Source organism: Hippocampus zosterae, chromosome 1 (genome assembly GCF_025434085.1).
Source record: "Hippocampus zosterae strain Florida chromosome 1, ASM2543408v3, whole genome shotgun sequence".
Taxonomy (NCBI): domain Eukaryota; kingdom Metazoa; phylum Chordata; class Actinopteri; order Syngnathiformes; family Syngnathidae; genus Hippocampus; species Hippocampus zosterae.
The window spans coordinates 32,868,799-32,890,287 of NC_067451.1; the positions used below are offsets into that span (position 1 = coordinate 32,868,799).

Genomic DNA, 21,489 nt, shown 5'->3' on the forward strand with positions numbered 1-21,489 from the left:
GTTGAGCATTAGACGCCACGTTTTGGTGCATAATGTTCGTCTGGTACTCAGGGTGACAAGTGAAGGATGATCAAAACATTTTCGACAAGCTCCAATCTGCCAGTGACTGAAACCCCAAATAAAGAAAAAAATTTAATCTTTTTAAACAAGAGATATTTTCCTGAAACATAGTACTGTACTTATTTGCTGTCCTTTTTTTATATTGGATAAAGTCAGCTCTTCTACAATTGAAGGTGGGATATCCTGAGAAAGTTCTTTTTTTTTTATGTACTTGTTAAAATGTAACTTCATTCACTACAATTACTTTTTAGATTAGATGTCAGAGAAAGACCTCATGCATCCTTGTTTAAACTATTCATTGAGGCAATTCCAAACACGGTCACAAATACAACTGAAACGCTCCTGTTGACATAGCTGAAATGCTCTTATTGTTACACACGGACTATTGAAGTAGCGCAAGTTTGTCAGGGACAGAGAGAAATTCTGTCCTGTATTACCCCTTCCACACACTACTGAAATTCTGACCCACGCAGCACTGAAACTTTCTCACATGCCCACAAACTGAAAATCTCTCACACATACAACTGAAGCTTTCTCACACGCACACTCCTAAACTGCTCCCACACACTTTACTGAAGCACTTTGACACACTCACTTCAGAATCTCTCATTCACACACACACAACTGAAAAGTTCTCACACACACACAAGTGAAACAATCATCTCTGTAAACTATGTTACATCAGAATATTTTAGTATGATGTGTGAGAGGATTTCTGCTGTTGGTGATAAAGTGTTTCACTTACGTATGTCAGAGCTTTTCGATAGTGAGCTATCGAAGTAAGCTTGAATAAATATGCCCCCGACAGCACCTCATAGGTTTTTGGTTTTTTTTTTTTTTTTTTTGTAAAACTATATGCACTTCTTCTCAACAGCTTTCAAGATGATGCCACTCATAGACATCATCCCAGACAAATGACCTATTCCATGAGCTGTGCGCTTATGTGATTGTGATGTCACTCAGCATCACAGCGCCCTCAAAGGTATCCACCACCACCGCACGTTCTTGTTGCGTCTCTTCATTTACCATTTGCAAATAAGGTGCCGGTACTAAGATATTCTATAGCCCAGGTGCACAGGTAAGACAGCAGAGATGGACTCATATGGCATATTTGGCGACCGCTTGGTCCCCGGCGCCCGATTGTACTCGGCATCCACCAGCTATAAGGTGCTGTCGTTACTCAGCAGCGGTAACTTCGGGAAAGTGGCCAAATGTCGCAAAATGGATAGCGACAAGACGGTGGCGGTGAAGATGATTAGGAATCAAGGCAGCTTTGCAGAGCAGGCCAAGATTGAGGTAGCGTGAACCTATGTTTGATGTGGGGGGGGGGGGGGGGCGGGGGGTATGTTCCAGAAGTTCTGTGAAAATCAGTGATCATCTAAAATGCAATTAAAAATAACATTAAAAAAGATTCGATTACAACTCCTACACCTCTAAAATAGTTTTGAACACTTCAACTTATTAACCCACAGACTCTGGCCAATTTTGTGCTTGTTTATGCTGAAGTAAAAAGTTGCGGTGTAGAGTAGCTACAGTGTTTTTACCATGCTACGTACTCCGTTTGACATGTGCTCTCTGCAGATTGATGCGCTGCAGAAAGTAAAAAAGCTGCAAAACTCGAAAAGACATCTAGTTCTGTGGAAACGGGTCTTCAGCGACATGGGGCACATTTGTCTGGAATTTGAGTACCTGGACAAGAGTCTTTATGACCTCATGAGAGAACGACAATTCAAACATCTTCGTGTAAAAGAGATTCGACCCGTGGTCCATCAGGTACGTTTGAAGTTAGGACCCCCAATATGAAGAGGACTGACAAACCGTGTTTTTGATGACCTTGCAGTTGGCCAGCGCTTTGGACCACTTGAAGCGTGCTCATATGATTCATGCGGACATCAGGTTGGACAATGTCATGCTGATCGACCACCAGCGGCAACCGTACAGAATCAAAATCAGTGACCTCTGCTTGGCCCAAGGAGCTTCGGCCACCAAACACAACTCCAATGTTCAGAGCCACACATACTGGTATTTCTTTGTATTTTTACACCATAATATTGTATTGTGAAATCTTGAGTCCAAGTCAGTTAGTCGGCCAATTGTCAAATCACTCAAAGGGTCGCGCTATTGCTCACCCAAAATGTACAGTAGATTTAATGTCTCGCAGGAATTGAGCCTTTATCTTCTCACAGGTCTCCAGAGATCTTACTGGGGGCCCCATACACCGAGGCAACAGACATGTGGTCTGTCGGTTGCGTGGCAGCTTTCCTCTACATCGGCACTCACATATACCCTGGCAAGAAGGAATATGAAACGGTAATTGACCACATTACATTTCCCATCAAAGTAAGGCTTCATAGATTGTTCCTAATCATGGTCTCTGTTTTGTCTCTTCAGATAAAGTACATTATGGAGACACAAGGTCCATTTCCAGAGGACATCCTAGTCTCTGGGGAGAAGACTGGGGACTTTTTCCATAGGGACAACAAAACCAGTTCGTGGAGACTGAAGGCAACCTCATTTTAAAGTGAATTTTGGAGGTCAAATGCTTCAAGCTAACCCTGACCGTGTCTCCCCAGACGCCAGAATATTACCAACAAGAGACAGGATTTGCAACGCGAGACACCCGAAAGTTAAAGCTGACGTCTCTCAATCACCTTCAACAAGTACGTCGGTTAAATCTTAAGACCTCACCAGTACAATAAACCCCTGACGCGCCCAGACAGGGACTGAGCCCTGCTGCGAGGAGCGAAAAACTGCCAGTGACCACAATGTTGTTTCGGTTTGTTTCAGCTCCAGCCTTGGGTTTCCGATGCCCAATATCCCACTGATAAAGACGTGCACGCAGACGACAAGCAGATGTTTGTGGAGGTGATCAAGGGAATGCTCCATCTCAACGCATCCCAGCGACTGACTCCGCATCAAGTCCTGGGACATCCGTTCGTCACCATGAGCCACCTGAAGGTTCATCGTGACGTCGGCCAGCAGTACGTTGGTAGCCGCGTGAAATGAGGATTCAAATGCTGCTTTTGAGACCGGAATTCAGTTTCAAGATAGGACTATGGTTTCAAATGATGGTTTCCACCATGTAACATAAACATCCCTTTGTTTTGCAGCGCAAAGTCGTGCTATGCGTTGATGTCCCACTGCGTGAAGGAAACATCTCGCATTAGCAAAAGGAAATCGTCAACTTTGCAGAGATCTTCCTCAAAAAGCAGCCAGAAGAAGAAAAACTCCACCGCAAGAATCCACAAGAAGTCCCATGATGCCACATGTCATCGTCCTGCCAAAAGACAGAAAAGTGGCGAAGAAGACGACCGCACCAATCAAGCGAAACAACCTGCTACCGAACAAAGACTCACCCGGCTCTCGATTCACTCGAGACTCAAGTCTCAGGATGCAAAGTACATCAAGCTGAAAACCAGATTTGCGGCTCGCTTCATGGAGGAGCAAAGCGCCATAGATGAAAACCATACTTGTCAACGTACTCCAACTCTGAACCACCAGAAACAGCATCATTGCTGTCCTGAACCAGGAACAGGGGCTTGGGCCCTGGAGAAGGATCTCCCTAAAGGTGTACCATTAAGACAAAAGTAGTGACGCAACGCATTATTTTTTTTCATCTCCAGATAATCGGTCGATTATTTTGTTGATTGATCGGATTAAAAAAATATATAATTTCTAGTCTTATGTTAATCAAAGGGTGGTTCGGCGGTCCAGTGGTTAGCGCGTCAACCTCACAGAGCAGAGGTCGTGGATTCCTGTGTGGAGTTTGCATGTTCTCCAAAAGGCCTACGTGGGTTTTTTCCGGGTCCTCCGGTTTCCTCCCACGACCCATGTGAGGATAAGCGGGTAGGAAAATGGATGGATGGATGTTAAACAAAAGGACAACATTTCAAATTGACAATGTAGAAAGGGCACGAACATAAACTCAGCTACTGGTTTGGTTGGAAATGTGTCAGAAAACAGGCACAAATGTTGACCATCATTCTCAAAGTAAAATGAGAAGTTTACAAATCTTTTAATTTGGTTCCACAACAAGATGATAAGTCTGAAATGCAATTAAAATTTGGCATTTACTGTTGAGTGGCTCCAATTCTGAGGATTTGGACAATTTTAAACTAAGGCTTCGACGATGAATAGATTATCAAAAATAATTATCAATGAATATGTTCATTCATTTGTTGTCGATTCATCGTTGCACCTCTTGACAAACGCACTAAAGCCCGTCGTTCTCTGTTCACTCAGATATCCACGCACACTTGGAATGGGGTTAGGGTTTCAATTTAGGATTTTAAGATAGGGTTAGGGTTTCAAATGAACAATCAAGTCAGGGTAAGGTTTTCATGGCAGTGTTGTCAGTTCAAAGCCAAGATTGAAACCAGGGTTATGGTTTCAAATGAGGGTTTCAACGGACGGCCTTTTGACAAAAAATTGGATTGGATAAACTTTATTGTCAAACGTACTGTATGTGTAACATACAGCACAGATGAAATTTCTTCAGAAGAAATAAATTCATTTCACTCCAGGCTAACCCTCATCTATTCCAGTGAAAAAGTCATCTCTTCTCATTTAGCTCAACTTCTTCTAATTTCGCTCGAGCTTATCTTATTCAGCAGTAGCTCCTCTCGTTTGTTCATCAAGTAGCTCACCTCATCTGAAGCTATGTAAACGTCCCGACCTGATTATCCTCCCACAAAAAAAAAAAAACAGTAGGTTTATTTATCCGGCAGAGGAGGACGCCCAAATGTCACAAGCGGGCGCTTTGGCCCGGCAGACAGGCTTAGGTGGTGAGCAAAGGTGCTGATCCAAAGTGACATTTGAAAAAGTGGCGGCTGGCACAATGTGCATTCACGCGGTTACGCTGTGCTCTCTGACAGATGAAGACACAAAAACACTTTGCCACTTGAGATCAGAGCCAACGGTACAGCACACTTCCGATTGTCTGGTGTCACTTTTGCCTGCCCATTGACAGAATAAAGGCAAAGCCTAAAATGTTAATAGTTACATTTTCTTCCAAATGTTACATTGCTGTTTCCATGTACTGTAGATTCTATATAAAGATTCCAAACTTGTGTTGAGTGGAGGCTCTGATTTCTTTAAATATCAATGTTTGATTTCAGTAAGAGTAAGCGACTGTCGTTCCACATTGCCGCCATGAATGCATCGAATGGGCTGTGACAAACTGATTCCAGCGTAACATCAGCCCACACCCACACTGCGCAGTACTGCTTTTTTTTTTTCATCTTGAATCATGTGCTTGGCCATCAAGCAAAATGACACCAGCGAGGATACCGAACACACACAGTGTTTAAACTCTTCAAAACATAAATGAGGAAACATTTTTTGTACAAAAGGAGTCAAAGTGCATGTATATATTTTGTTAACCGTAGAAAATAGAAATGATTTGGTACAAACATCATTCTAAAACCTGAAATCTCAAATTGTTAAATAAGAGTAAAAATTATTCATTGTTGATCGTTGACTCATTGAGGTTGTTGCTTTTTTTGGAAGGATTGTGCAAAAATAAATAAATAAATAAATAAATAAATAGATCAAATGAAACTGCAAAACATTCCCATTCTCCCAGAAGAAAAATGATTTTAATTCATGTTAAAATATTGAATACTAGAATTGTTTTTTTAAACTGTCCAAAATTGCTGTTCTAAAAATACAAGACCATAAAAAATGAATTGAAAATAAATTATTTTTATTTTGAAATGTTTTAAAAAGATTTAAAAATGTTGAGGTCACATTACATTCAATATAATTTAAAAATCAGAAGCATTACTGCCATTTTAATTCATTTTAAAATCATTTTTAAAAGTTTTCTATTTCTGGTTTAGATTTTTCTGTTCAATCCAATTAATCTTGAACAATTTTAATAATTTAGATGAAAAAAAGTATTTTTTTTAATCTAAAATACTGCTTTAAAGCACGATTGATTAAAAATGACTATTTCAACAATGTTATTGTTATATTATGTTATTTTTTTCTTTTCTATTTAGCATTGCAAACTTTATAGAAAAGACCATTCTTAATTGATTTATTTTTTGAAAGACTAATTTAAAAAGTAATGTAAAAAATGAACAATTTAAATGTGCGTTCATTTTGAAAGTTTTGAAAAAAATTGAAATAATTGTCACAAAAAAAAAAAAAGAAAAAGCACCCCCCCCCCAAAGAAAAACCCAAACAATTGAGTCTTTCTTTGGGGGTTTTCAGTATTGTCTTGCCGACAAGGGACTTTTTTTAATATCAACAATATCAACAATATTATGCCTGATAAGTCATCTTCGCCAATCCACTCCCTTACTCATGCCTGCGAGTTGTGTATGAGTGTGTGTGTGTGCGCGTATCTTTTTATCTCAAGAGACCACCACTCTCGACTGTGTGCTGTCATTCACTTCACCCCCTTGTGTGTCGAATGCTGGCTGGTGTCCATGTTTGCAGCGAGGGCGGGCGGGGAGTTATTATGGGATGGCAACCATCGTTTTGGTCAGGCTCTGACCTTGCGGAGTTGAGTTAATTGTGAAGTTTGTGCTTTATGGGTGAGTCATCAACTTTTTGCCGTCATGTCCTGGCCACACTCAAAAATGAAAAATATTTCACAATTTTGTGTTGCTGTCTTGTATGTGTGGTTCAAGTTTGGTAGCATTTGGGCAAAATCTACTGATCAGGTTGTCTTTAAAGGAAACCAACAAGCCCCTAAAATGAACTTAAAACGGTCACTTCAAACATAAACGCCAGACTGACCCTGTCTTTTCAGGAATAGCATCTTCAGAGGTTTCAACAGATCTAATAGATAGAAATACCCAACAAATTTCAAGTTGCTAAGTGAAACTGATTTGGGAGCTATATTTTCTTGGAGGGATTCCTGGAAGCAACCAAAATGACCTTAAATTGGTCATATTGGACCAATGTGGCAGACTTTCTGTGTTTTTTCAGAGATGACTTCTGAAGATTTTTTCATGGATCTACTCATGATAGACACAACTACCAGCACTTAATTTCATTTTTCTCGGTGAAACTGGTTTTAGTCAAGTCAAGTCAAGTCAACTATTTATAGAGCACTTTCAAACAGCCATTGCTGCATACAAAGTGCTGTACATGGAGCAATTTAAAATATACAATAAACAGTAAAACAAATCGGTAACAAAGACGTTAGAAAGCACCAAACAATAAAACCAAGAACTGTCACGTTGTGCCCGAAGCGATGGAATTATTGCTTCGTGCACAACAAAATAACTGAAAGGTGAATCCCCGAAATAGCAGACACAAAAGAGATTTTGTCAGAGAACAAAAGGAGTCTTTAATGACGAACACAAAATACCCGACAGGGAGAATAACAAAAAACGCTGGTCAAAATAAGGACCAGGGATAGAATAAAGGGAACAACAGAAAACGCTTGCGGAAAACAAATGGCAAGGAAGGTCTGATTAGACGATTATATAAATTTTGTACGTAAAAGGAATAATGGCGCGTAATCACAGCCACAAAGCTAAGAGGCAACAAGCAATCCAAATAGTAATTTTAGCGAGAGAATATTGGCGCGGCGTGGAATTCTCCGGCAGTGAGTAGACTGCCAGAGCCTTCAAATAAAGGCTGAGCAATTACTGCCAAATGGGTGACAGGTGTGTAAACGGCGGGCAGAAAGCCCTCCCCCTGCTGGCAAACACGGGACGTGACAAGAACAAATCTAAGTCATGCTGAGTCGAATGTCAAAGAATACAAGTGAGTGTTGAGGAGGGATTTGAAGATGGGCAGCGAGGAGGCTTGTCGAATGTTCAGTGGGAGGTCATTCCAGAGAGAGGGACCAGCAACAGAAAAGGCTCCATCCCCTCTGAGCCTCAGTTTAGTTCTTGGTACTTCTAATAAAGTTTGGTCCGCAGACCTGTGGCGCCGGGCAGGTGTGTAGGGGTGGATGAGTTCAGAGAGGTAAGGTGGTGCGAGGTTATTCAAAGATTTGAAAACAAATAAGAGGATCTTGAAAAGAACTTTAAAATGTATGGGGAGCCAGTGAAGGGATGCCAGAGTCGGAGTTATCTGCTCCCTCTTACGAGTACCAGTCAAGAGGCGAGCAGCGCCATTCTGGACCAGCTGAAGGCGCTTAATGGAGGACTGGCTGACTCCAAAGTAAAGGGCATTGCAGTAATCGAGCCGGGATGTGACAAAGGCATGAATTACTGTCTCAAAGTGTTCATGAGAGAGGAGAGGTTTTATTTTGGCCAGTTTTAGGACTAACTCTTTTAAAGACCAAAGTAAACAAAGTTGCTTGACACAGTAAATAGCCTTTTCAAACAAAAATGGCAGACTCTCTGTGTGTAATCATGCATGGCCTCTTGAGGCATTGTTATGGGTCTATTCCTTTTTCCAGATTTAGTATTGCCAAATCAAACTGGCTCTAAGGGCTACACTTTTTTGAAGAGCCACTGGAAATACTGCAAATACTCAAAATAACCTTAACAAATGTCAATTTGAACCAAAGGCAGACACCCTGTGTCTCTCTGGAATGGCCTCCCACTGAACATTCGGCAAGCCTCCTCGCTGCCCATCTTCAAAGCCCTCCTCAAAACTCACTTGTATTCTTTGGCATTCGACTCAGCATGACTTAGATTTGTTCTTGGTTTTGCTGTTCGGTGCTTTTTACCATGTTTATTACCGATTTGTTTAACTGTTTGTTGTATATGTTAAGGGTGGCCCGGTATTCGAGTGGTTAGCACGTCGACTTGACAGTGCAGAGGTTCAATTCCAGCTCCGGCCTTCCTGTGTGGAGTTTGCATGTTCTCCCCGGGCCTGCGTGGGTTTTCTCCGGGTGCTCCGGTTTCCTCCCACATTCCAAAAACATGCATGGCAGGCTGGTTGAACACGCTAAATTGTCCATAGGCGTGAGTGAGGGCGTGAATGGTTGTTTGTGTCTGTGTGCCCTGCGATTGGCTGGCACCCGATTCAGGGTGTCCCCCGCCTACTGCCCGAAGACAGCTGGGATAGGCTCCAGCACACCCCGCGACCCTAGTGAGGATTAAGCGGTTCGGAAAATGAATGAATGAATGAATGCATATGTTAAATTGCTCCATGTACAGCACTTTGTATGCAGCGATGGCTGTTTGAAAGTGCTCTATAAATACAGTTGAGTTGAGTTGAGTTGAGCTTCTTGTGATTTTTTTTATGGGTCTTCTCATGATAGATATTTGTACCTAATTTCATGTTGCTAAATGAAACCTGTTTCGGAGCTCAATTTCCTTCAAAGAACCTGTGGAAATGACCGAAGTTAACTAAACAAAAGCCACTTTGAAGCAAACTAGCAGACTTCCTGTGCCTTTTCAAGCATGACTCCTTGTGACTTTTTTGTGGGTTTACTTATGATTGACACGCCTACCATATTTCATGTTGCTGAGTGAAATGGCCTTTGAGGGATCAATTTTCCCAAAAATTCCAGACGGCGCCTAAAAGCAAATTTAAGCAGAAGTACATTTTCACCAGCTTGAAATAGCCACTGTATTGCTTCTATTTAGGTGGCAAAGATACAGTATGTCGCATTGCTTGACCCATATTGATTTCCTGCATCTGCCACAATGCCGCACTGTAAGACCCATTAAATGTGTGTGCGTATGGTGTGTGTGTATGTGTGTGTGTGTGTGTGTGTGTGTGTGTGTGTGTATGTGTGTGTGTGTGTGTGTGTGTGTGTGTGTGTGTGTGTGTGTGTGTGTGTGTGTGTGCGTGTGTGAGTGTACGCGCGCGCGTGCAGCCTTGCAGGTCATTGAGGATCTGACTGATGCTGGAAAAATATTCCCTTTATAAATCTTGCGCAGTACTTTTACATGAGGATGCAAGTGACTCACAGCCATCTGCATTAAAGCGTCAGGAAAGTCAAAAAAGAAAACCTGCATGAAAAAAACAAAATCCGGCGTGGCCTTGAGTTTTGATTGACTTGAAATTGAGTGGACATGTTAATCATAAAATGTCTAAACAAAGTCCGAAGTGGGTGGCCCGGTGGTTCAGTGGTTAGCGCGTCGACCTCACGGTGCAGGGTTCAATTCCAGCTCCGACTACCCTGTGTGGAGTTTGCATGTTCTCCACGGGCCTGCGTGGGTTTTCTCTGGGTACTCTGATTTCCTCCCACATTCCAAAAACATGCGTGGCGCAGGCTGATTGAACACTCCAAATTGTCCCTATGTGTGAGTGTGAGCGTGGATGGTTGTTCGTCTCTGTGTGCCCTGCGATTGGCCGGAAACCATTTCAGGGTGTCCCCCGCCTACTGGCCGAAGACGGCTGGGATAGGCTCCATTACTCCCCGTGACCCTTGTGAGGATAAGCGAATCGGAAAATGGATGGATGGATGGAAGTCTAAAGGACCCATGCCAGAAATTAAAGAGGAACCTGTCCATTTTGGTTTGAAGCAGCCAGTTTAGGTTAATTACAGGGACTTTGTGCACTAATGAACTCCTACTAGTAAATTTGCCTGTGTCAAACTGTCTTAAGGTCTGAATTGTTGTAAGGGAGTGTATCATGGTGAAAACATATGGATTAAAATGTATGTATTCTCAAACATGGCCACCCCCAAAACTCACTCACTAACCAGGGCTAAGAAAGTTCAAATGAAATCAGCTCCTGACACCAGTTTCACTTAGCAACATGACATTTATTAGGGTATGCCTATCATGGCGGGGAACCCAAAAGAACCCATTCCCAAACAAAGACACAGGGAGTCTGCCATTTTGGTTCAAAGTGGCCTTTATTTACCGGTATGTCCTTTTGATCATTTCCGGTGGCTCTTTCAAGAAAATGTATTCCCAGAAACCAGTTTCAATTATAATGAAATTTGGCAAGAATAAAACATCAATAAAGTCTTGAAAAACAAAACCCCAAAAGCAGACATGTCCAAAGTCCGGCCCGCGGGCCAAATCCGGCCCGCGGTCGAATTTCATCCGGCCCTCGGCCCCCGTCATAAAATCAGTGCCGTCTGGCCCGCAGGTTGGGCGCAATGGAACACGTGTTGCATTGACTGAGGTCTCGTAGACTGGGGAGTGATGTTTCATAGAGTACTGCTTCCCTCTAGTGGCTAAATGAGTAATAGCATTCACTAAATGAGTAATAGTATTTAGACACTAGAGGGCATCACTCACGAGTTAACAAGACATCACTCCGTATTTATATTGACTGATATGTCATATTTCAAATGATCCTTGCAGTTGTGGATATGTGTATTGCTGGTTCATTTCCCTGTTGTTCGAGTCAAAGGTTTTGTGACTATTGAAAAGTCATGGTGATACATTTTATGTTTCAAATCAATCAATTTGCACTCAGGAGACTTCTGTTTAAGAAAAAGTCAAGTGAATAAGCAGTTGCATGTGATATACCTGTTTCAAATGAACCAAAAGAAATTCTTAAGATTGTTGAAATTAAAATAAAAATGGAAATGTGAAACAGACTGGCTTACTAAAATTTGTTGAACAATATTGTTGTTCAATGTAAAGAATGTCAGCCAAGGTCGGCCCCCCGACATTTTACCACATAAAATCTGGCCCCCTTGGCAAAAAGTTTGTACACCCCTGCCCAAAAGACACAGGAAGCCTCCCGCTTTGGTTTAAAGTGACCACTTTAAGTTGTTTTTTTTTTTTGTTGTTGTTTGGGTTTTGTTTTTGTTTTTTACCAGGGGTCCTTTAAGGGAAATTCTACTCCAAAATCGGCTTGATTTAGTAAAATAAAATTTGGCAGCCATTTCTATAAAAAATTGACATACTAAAAAAAGTATCTATCCATGTCCAAAGAGACACAAGAAAACTCTTATCTAGGTTGGAAGCAACCTTTTTATTTTCTTTTCATTTTCATTATTTTTTTTAGCAGTCCTTTGAAGAAAATTCACCAGTTTTATTGATGGACACAAAATGGGTTGGGCAAATGAAAAGGTGTTTACTAGTCTCCCGGATGTTCCAACATTTTCCTTGTGCCAAAGTTTGACCAGTTTGAAGATTCGTCATTGCTGTTTTAAATCTTAGTCTTTGATATCACAAATTATCTTTCACCCATTGACCACTGATATCTACTGTATATATGTGGATTGCCAGATTTTCAGTATAGATCATCAAAAAATGCCGAATCACTCTTCTGCATGTAAACAACGAATCGTATAACATGTACGCGCACGTACAACATGCTTGCACCATGTCATTTTCCTCGTGCAGCCAAACCTTTGTGAGCCTACCCCTCTTGCACATCCTCATCAATGAATTCCCCCCTGTTTTTCACAGGATGAAATGCAACAGCGCATTCTAGCGGCTTTCTTTGTCGCAATGTCCTGAAGCCGCTATGTCCTGTTTAGATGCTCATTACTGCTCTCTACTGTCTGTCCACGGTTAAAAAAAAGTTATAAAGAGTAATCTATTTCAAAGGCCTCATTTCACCTCGTTGTTGTTTCCTTTAATTCCTATTGGGGTTTTTTCCTGTCGTTTAACTAGTTCCGTCTTGTTCCAGTGTGGTTGATGTCTGTATAAATCATAATTAAGAGCCATTGTCATTTTTGACACAGCACATACTGTTCCTCCCAACCAACGACTCATTTTATCAGGATTATATTCCTTTTTTTACTCGCAATTTCTCTAACAACAAGCTAAAAAATGAGATGCTGTGTGGTGACGGCTCAGTGTTAGAAATGCAAACTGCAATCACATTCATTTAAGCTGCAAATGGCGATCAACCCGCCTGTAAACTAACATTTTACTATGATGCCTCACTGAAATTGGCACAAATTGGATGCTTTGAATCACACTAGAAGACTTCCTCTTCCGTTTGGGATAACGAATATTAGGACTTTATTATTCTTCCTGCAATAATAGACAGTATCATTCACTTTCATTTCGATTGGTGAAACGAGTGTCAGAGGCTTTTTTTTTTATTTGCAAGAATCCTCGACATGAACATCATACTGAAGCCAATATGAGTCCACATTAGATGGCACATGCAAAACAAGCTTCACAATTTGTCTGTCATATAGCTGATTTCAATTGGAGCTCATTTCAGTTCAATCCTTAGTCGGAGTTTGTTCAAGTACATGACCTGGAATTTCACCCAAAGTGAATGCTTCAGACCAAAATGGACAATTTGTTAATTTTACACCTTGGACTTGGAGACAATTCTATCCATCCTATTCTGATCGTCAAGTCCAACTGATGCTTGACCTGGCAGTTTCAAGGGCACAAATAGGCGAACAACATTCCACGCTCACACTCACACCTAGGGATCATTTAGAGCAGGGGTGTCCAAACTTTTTGCCAAGGGGGCCAGATTTTATGTGGTAAAATGTCGGGGGGGCGACCTTGGCTGACATTCTTTACATTGAACAACAATATTGTACAACAAATTTTAGTAAGCCAGTCTGTTTCACATTTCCATTTTTATTTTAATTTCAACAATCTTAAGAATTTCTTTTGGTTCATTTGAAACGGGTATATCACATGCAACTGCTTATTCACTTGACTTTTTCTTAAACAGAAGTCTCCTGAGTGCAAATTGACTGATTTGAAACATAAAATGTATCACCATGACTTTTCAATAGTCACAAAACCTTTGACTCGAACAACAGGGAAATGAACCAGCAATACACATATCCACAACTGCAAGGATCATTTGAAATATGACATATCAGTCAATATAAACACGGAGTGATGTCTTGTTAACTCGTGAGTGATGCCCTCTAGTGTCTAAATGCTATTACTCATTTAGTGAATGCTATTACTCATTTAGCCACTAGAGGGAAGCAGTACTCTATGAAACATCACTCACCAGTCTACGAGACCTCAGTCAATGCAACACGTGTTCCATTGCGCCCAACCTGCGGGCCAGACGGCACTGATTTTATGACAGGGGCCGAGGGCCGGATGAAATTCGACCGCGGGCCGGATTTGGCCCCCGGGCCGGACTTTGGACATGCCTGATTTAGAGTGTTCCATTAACCTGCCACGCATGTTTTTGGAATGTGGGGGGAAACCGGAGTACCTGGAGAAAACCCATGCACACAGGCGCAACAGGCAAACCCAACACAGGAAGGCTGGAGCCGGAATCAAACCCTGCACCTCTGCACTCTAAGGCTGACACACAAACCAGTCGACCAGCAGGCCGCCCCACGATTGACTTGTCCGCACATTTATTTTTTTTTCAGGGCACTTGTGAATGAGTCTTGTTGGTCACCCAAAAAAGGTGATCAATTTGTAAAAATAAAAATGTACACATTGAGGGCTTTCACACAGCCTTATAGGAGTACATTTTCTCGTCATTTCAACTATAGATTCTCCAGAAATGCGCATGAAATGTCATTTTGTCAGAGCCAAGACACAGAGGGACGGGCGCAACTCATCACAAGGAGGTCAAGATATTTCAGATGTCTGGACTCCCCCGATCAGGAAGAGGCTTCATGTCGGGGAGACGTCAATGGAGAGCAAGGGGGGACGCCACCAGGGGGTGTCGACCATGCATTTTTCATCATGCGTCACTTTCGCTGGGACTACAGTAGACAAGCTTCAAGAATTTTGAGTGACTTGGTTTACTTGCAGTGTTTAAAGGTGATCCGTGTTCTCAGAGTTTTTTATTTTATCTGTTTGCTGCTATCCGCCGCCCACACGCAATGACGAAAATGAAAATCCTCACTGTTGGTCACTGTTGCAATGAGGAAAAATTGCAAGGACCACTGGATGATCAAAATTGGCTGCTTTGAACCAAAATGGCAGAGTCACAGTGTCTTTTCAGGCTTGGCTTCTTAAGACATTTTTGTTTGTTGATTCATGAAAGACATCCTTCCCAAATGTAATTTTGCAAAGTGGAACTGGTGTTGGGGGCTGAATTTTCACATTTAAGTTACACATTAAAGGTTCAAAGAAACACTAAATTATCCAGGGCAGACTTTGTGTCTTTTTGAGCATGGGTTCCAGAGACTATCTTGTGGTTCTACTCATAATAGACAGCCCGAGCACATCTCGTCTTGCTGAGTGAAACTGGCCTTGGGGGCCAAATTTGGGTTTTAAAAATAATCCCAAAAGGATTTCTTTCAACCAAAACTGCTGACTTCCCGCTTCCTTTTGTGCTTTTTAGGCATGGGTTTTTGAGACTTTTTGTGGGTCTACTCGTGAATGCCAAGCTTATCAAATTCTATGTTTCTAAGTAGCACTGGCTTGAAGGGCAGAAATTGTGGCATTGCTGTATAAAACTTTCTAGATTAGCCTAACAGGGGTATGGGATTTTGAAACTTTTTTGTTGGTCAAAGCATGAAAGACAGCCAATTTTCATGTTGCTCAGTGAAAATGAATCTGACACTGTGACATTTGGTAAACCACAAGAAAGATGGATTGGGATAATTTCATTGGTTGCTTTTTGAAAACTGATAGCATATGAAAGCAGTATCATCCATCCATCCATTTTCTGATCTGCTTTATCCTCACAAGGGTCGAGTAGGTGCTGGGGCCTTTCCCACCTGTCTTCGAGCAGTAGGTGGGGAACACTCTGAACTGGATGCCAGCCAATCGCAAGGCACACATCGACGAACAACACTCACACTCACACCTAAGACAATTTAGAGCAGACATGTCCAGCTCCGGGCCTGGAGGGCCACTGTCCTACCTGTTTTCCAGCTCTCCCGCCTGCAACACACCTGATTCAAATGACCAGGTTCAATGTTAGGCTTGCGCAGAGCTTGCTGATGATCTGATCATTTGAATCAGGTGTGTTGCAACAGGGAGACTTGGAAAACATGCGGGACAGCGGCCCTCCGGGACCTGAGTTTAACACCTATGATGTAGAGCAAGGGGAGGGAACTCCGGTTCCTCAAGAGCCATATCCTGCCTGTCTACTTCAGCACACCTGATTCAAACGATCAGCTCATCAGCAAGCTCTGTCGAAGGCTGAAACGATCAGAATCAGATGTGTTGGAGTATGGAGAGATCTAAAACAGACAGGATTATAGCTTTTGAGGAAGTGGAGTTCCCTACCCCTGATTTAGAGTGTTCCATTGACCTGCCGCACCTGTTTTTGGAATGTGTGAGGAAACCAGAGTAGAAAAGGCACGCAGTCACGAGGAGAAAATTACAAACTCCACACAGGAAGGTCAGACCCAGAATCTAACCTCTGCACTGTGAGGCCGATGTGCTAACCAGCCGACCACCCAAAGCAGTCCTCAGATATGAAAATATGACATCGCAGTGACTCTGTATTAAAAAAAAAAAAAAAAAAAAGAACCCCTATCGCATGATGTTACAGCAGTCCCTAGTGGCGAGTGAAAAATCATCTCCTGCTGTTTCCAGGTCAACATGTGCTACTTCATTTCCACAGTCGAGGGCAGCAGAGTAGCTCTTTCAAAATGGCTCCACAGAGCGTGGATTTAGTTCTCATACTGTGACGTCAAGGCTCGATGGCGGTGTTTCTATCTTTATGAACTGCACTGGGTCACAGCAATACAGAAATAAATGTTTTTTATTGGTCAATTATTCAATAAAATAAAACAACACATGGGTTTAATATATTTTACCTCATGCGTACACGAGGTTAACAGAAAAGTTGTAATGCGTCTGTAATTTACTGTATAGTTCGTTGTAAGAGTAAAAGATCATTGTCATGATAATATGAATTCATGAATGATCATTTCATGAATATGTCATCATAATTAAATAACCGATCGTGTAATACAATAAACATTTGACAGGTATATCTACCAACCAATTATTAACTTAGATAAATGATATTTAAACTATTCCAAATTGTTTTATACGTGGGAAAAATACATTTTTTCCATATTCATGAAGGGAGTTGATTTTTAAAATAGATAATTGCATTTTTTAAAATGATGTATACAGTTAAGCAAATAAAAATCCATTAATTATGAAATTAAAAAGTCAAAAAATGACAACATTAAATTTGGATGTAAAATTGTTTATTTACCAAGTATATTTTATTTTTACAATCTGGAGTTAGCCAATTATTTCATGATGAACAACCTCCAAATGATGCAATGCAGCTCCACAGCTCACAACTGTAAACTGTCAGTCGACTCGGAAGCGAGCCTCACCCCGAGGCCTTCCGGGAATCCCTCATTTCCTGTTTTTGGATTCCGGTTCACATTCACCACAATAGTCCTCCCGTCATGTTCCCCTCTCCATACATGAGCCACCATTTTCCGACATGTTTAGGAAGTGGAAGGAGAACATCTTGTAGCCATGCTTCTCAAATATTCCATCACGATTCAAAAGAAGCATCCATACAGGAAGACTTGAGGGGAAAATTGGCTCTGGAGCCTACCCCAGCTGTCTTCCGACAGTAGGCGGCGTACACCCTGAACTGGTTGACAGTCAATTGCAGAGCACACAATGATGAACAGTAATTCACACTCACAATCACACTTGGGACAATTTAGAGCTTTCAATCAAACTACCCTGCATGTTTTTGGAATGCAGGTGGAAACCGGTAGGACCACCTTCTGTCACTAAATGAATTTTTATTGGACTGTGACCTATTGCATCATATATAATATCACAGATATATTATATCTATTATATTCTATTATCACAGAATATCACACCTCTTTGGAAGCAATATGTACCGTAGATGAAAGAAATACGTAATATATTTTAAAGGTATATTATGTGGAGGGCGGCCCGGTAGTCCAGTGGTTAGCACGTCGGCTTCACAGTGCAGAGGTACCGGGTTCGATTCCAGCTCTGGCCCTCCTGTGTGGAGTTTGCATGTTCTTCCTGTGCTTGCGTGGGTTTCCTCCGGGTCGTCCGGTTTCCTCCCACATTCCAAACACATGCATGGCAGGCTGATTGAACACTCCAAATTGCCCCTAGGTGTGAGTGTGAATGGTTGTTCATTTCTGTGTGCCCTGCGATTGGCTGGCAACCGATTCAGGGTGTCCCCCGCCTACTGCCCGAAGACAGCTGGGATAGGCTCCAGCACCCCCTGCAGCCCTTGTGAGGATAAGCGGATCGGAAGATGAATGAATGAATTATGTGGATGATGGCTTGTCAACTATTCTTAATTTCGACTACTATTCTAACACTTCCAACATTTTTTCCCGAAAAACAAACCCAAAAAAAGACATATAAATAACATTGTTAAAATTAGTTTTTGAGAAGCAGAGGGAGGATTCTTGGACATTTTGAAAATAAAATACTTTTTTTTCTTATTAGATGATGAGTTTCTTCCCAATAAATTACATTCTTGAAAAAAACAACAATAATAACCTGAGGGTGAAAAAACAACTATAACTACGCTTTAATTGAATGATGTGTTGACGGTTTACTACCCCATTATATATAATAAATGAATATGAAATAAATAAATATTGTTCTCGAAAGAGTCACATTTTTAAATAAATATTTATTTCTTGTATGTAACTAAACATTTTATCGGACAATATTTTATATCTAATAAGATTATGCCAGCAGCTCCCTGCAGGACTATATGATTAATTGTTTCCATTAATTTTCAATCAGACTTAATCAAATTTGTGTGTGTGTGTTTTTTCTACTAAGAAGCATCATATAAATAGAATGGAAGGTCTGCGACTCAACCATTAAAATGACTCACCAGGCAGGAATTACTCAAGTCAACTATCCCCTGACATGTAATGAATTAAAGTGACTCAAAAATAGGCCGCCGACCGGACCCAGCACGAACCCGATAGCCCTTGAGTAACTTATAATAATACATTGCATTTGCAAACGCCTTTCACAACACTCAAGGACACTGTACAACCAAGAGCAATAATAAAACCACAGATAAAATAATAAACAAAGAAATAAAGAAAGATAGGGCGGCCCGGTAGTCCAGTGGTTAGCACGTCGGCTTCACAGTGCAGAGGTACCGGGTTCGATTCCAGCTCCGGCCTCGCTGTGTGGAGTTTGCATGTTCTCCCCGGGCTGGCGTGGGTTTTCTCCGGGTGCTCCGGTTTCCTCCCACATTCCAAAAACATGCGTGGCAGGCTGATTGAACACTCTAAATTGTCCCTAGGTGTGAGTGCGAATGGTTGTTCGTTTCTGTGTGCCCTGCGATTGGCTGGCGACCGATTCAGGGTGTCCCCCGCCTACTGCCCGGAGACAGCTGGGATAGGCTCCAGCACCCCCCGCGACCCTAGTGAGGATCAAGCGGCTCGGAAGATGAATGAATGAATGAATAAAGAAAGATGTAAGGTGGATAGGCAAGTCTGAATAGGTGGGTTTTTATCTGGGTTTTGAATTTGGAAAGAGAGTCAATATTACGAATGTTGGGAGGAAGTGCGTTCCAGAGTTTTGGGGCAGAGCGACTGAAGGCTCTGGACCCCATTGTACTGAGACGGGCAGAGGGTAGAAAAAGGTGGAGGGAGGATGAGGACCTGAGTGAGCTAGAGCGAATGGAGATTTGAAGAAGATCTGACAGATAGGGGGGGCGCAAGGTTATGGATGGCTTTGAATGTATAGAGAAGTAATTGGAAGTTGATTCTAAATTTGACAGGAAGCCAGTGGAGCTGCAGTAGTCTATACGGGAAGTGACGAGACTGTGAACTGTACTTGCGGAATTTCAATCATGACTCGCGGCCATGTACATGCCAACAATACATTCACTTCCTTTCTTTATGTGACCACTGGGGTATTTTTCATCAGACACAGTAATTGTTTTTCCTGACACATACAGACTGAAGAACTAAGGCTTGTTAAGACATCATCATGCTCAGCCACAGCCATCACGCCATTCTGCTCCCTTGAGCTATAATTATTAATCTACCAGGTGACATTTACTGAAAAAATAAATTCTGTGACCCAAAAACATACAGGTCGCCTCAGGGGTGTAGGAGTATGGGATCACACATTTTTCCAGCAAATCAAACAAGTCAACCTTGTAATGCCTAGTGTACACTGTTTATTGATGAAAGTAACCTACAAGACACCTGCACAATGTGTTCACTGGCCCATCCAATAAAAAACATGAGGCCATGAGGCTTTACAGGATTGCAATGAAGACGGCGTCATTCAGTAAAATCCGTAGAGGAAAAAGGCTTGAGCAGACATGGTGTGTCAAGTAAAAAAAGAGCAAAGAGACCCAATTTATTTGGGTTTTTTTTCTTTACACGGGGGAGACAGTGTATTATACATGAATGTGTGGCGAGTGGCCACTGAACTGCTGTGAGGTGATGGCAATTGCGTGATCCTCTCATTCATCAAGGCTGAGGCTGCACAGAATGTACTTTGAAGATAAAGTAAAACTGCAGAAAAGAGAGAGAGAGAGAGAGAGAGAGAGAGAGAGAGAGACAGAGAGAGAGAGAGAGAGAGAGAGAGAAAGATTGCAATTTCACACCAAAAGAATAGACTTTAGGTTAAATTATTTCCTATTTCCCCACAAATTCTGCCAAACACAAAAGAGACTGGAAGAAGAAGAAATCAAATTATGGTGGCCCACAAATTTTGTCTGGCAAAATTCAGCGTTGCAAATTATATTTTAAATAGGCACGGGGGCACACATTATGCTGCCCCACAAATTCTGCAGAGCAACAAACAAGAGGCTGGTAAACAAGTGATGTGACTTTGATGAAGGCTATAACGTACTGAGTGTGACTGCTCTTTGGCATTGTTTTGGGACATGGAGGATGTTGCCCCACAGATTCTGCCAGGCAACAAGAGAAAAAACAAGTGGACTTTGGGGTAAAAAATGTTGGTGCCCCACAAATTGAGCCTAACAACAATTGAGAAAACAAAGAAGTTACATAACCAGAAAAACAGCGTGACTACCTTGTGACAATTTATTTTTGGAATTGACCTGCAGTCTGAACATAGCATTGTGCAGATTCTGCCTGGACTGAATGAACAATCGGGCTTGGTGGCACAACTGATATTGTCCCACAATTTTGGCCCAGTTACACAACCAGGAAAAACAGTTGCAGACAACTTAAGTGGCGTGACTGCATTGTGACATTTTATTTTTAATAGACTTGGGGGCACAAATTATATTGCCCTACAAATTCTACCAAGCAACAAAAGAGGCTGAACAAGCCAGTATGAAGACCAGGAAAAAGAATCAGAATCTCAAACCACTTTGTCCGAAAGACTATCCATCTACGTTGATAATAGATCAGTTCCATGTGACGTATGCTTACATTAAGTCTGCCTGTGCGTGCATCTTGGAGGCAGAAAAGACATGCTTGTGAGAAGTAATACAATGAAACTCCTCTACAACGAAACCTACATGTGCGAAAACACCCCCTAGTGTGAAAAAAACTTTATGCATTGGGCCATTTCCTCTTTTCTGCTTCCCACTACAACAAAAATCCTCCCCTGTTGCGTAATACGAAATCTTTTTCTCCACCCTTGCCTCGCAATGACGTTCACTACAACAAAAACAAGCCTTTCGCAAAAGTCTAATCCTACCTCAGCATGTCGCAGCTTTGTTCGGAAATGGCAACAGCAACCACAACACTGGTTTACA

At 41.7% G+C, this 21,489-nt stretch overlaps 2 protein-coding genes across 3 annotated transcripts in view; both read left to right on the plus strand.

The window, feature by feature from the left end:
- Positions 1 to 21,489, plus strand: part of glrbb (glycine receptor, beta b) — a 172,884-nt gene that overhangs the window by 122,251 nt on the left and 29,144 nt on the right. The gene's annotated exons all lie outside the window — the stretch shown is intronic.
- Positions 946 to 3,822, plus strand: LOC127596839 (homeodomain-interacting protein kinase 2-like). The gene is made up of 8 exons (XM_052059799.1): positions 946 to 1,356; positions 1,642 to 1,833; positions 1,901 to 2,082; positions 2,247 to 2,370; positions 2,452 to 2,565; positions 2,634 to 2,720; positions 2,848 to 3,041; positions 3,171 to 3,822. Exons 1-8 carry the CDS (start codon positions 1,153 to 1,155, stop codon positions 3,649 to 3,651), a joined length of 1,578 nt encoding a protein of 525 aa, XP_051915759.1. The 5' UTR covers positions 946 to 1,152; the 3' UTR covers positions 3,652 to 3,822.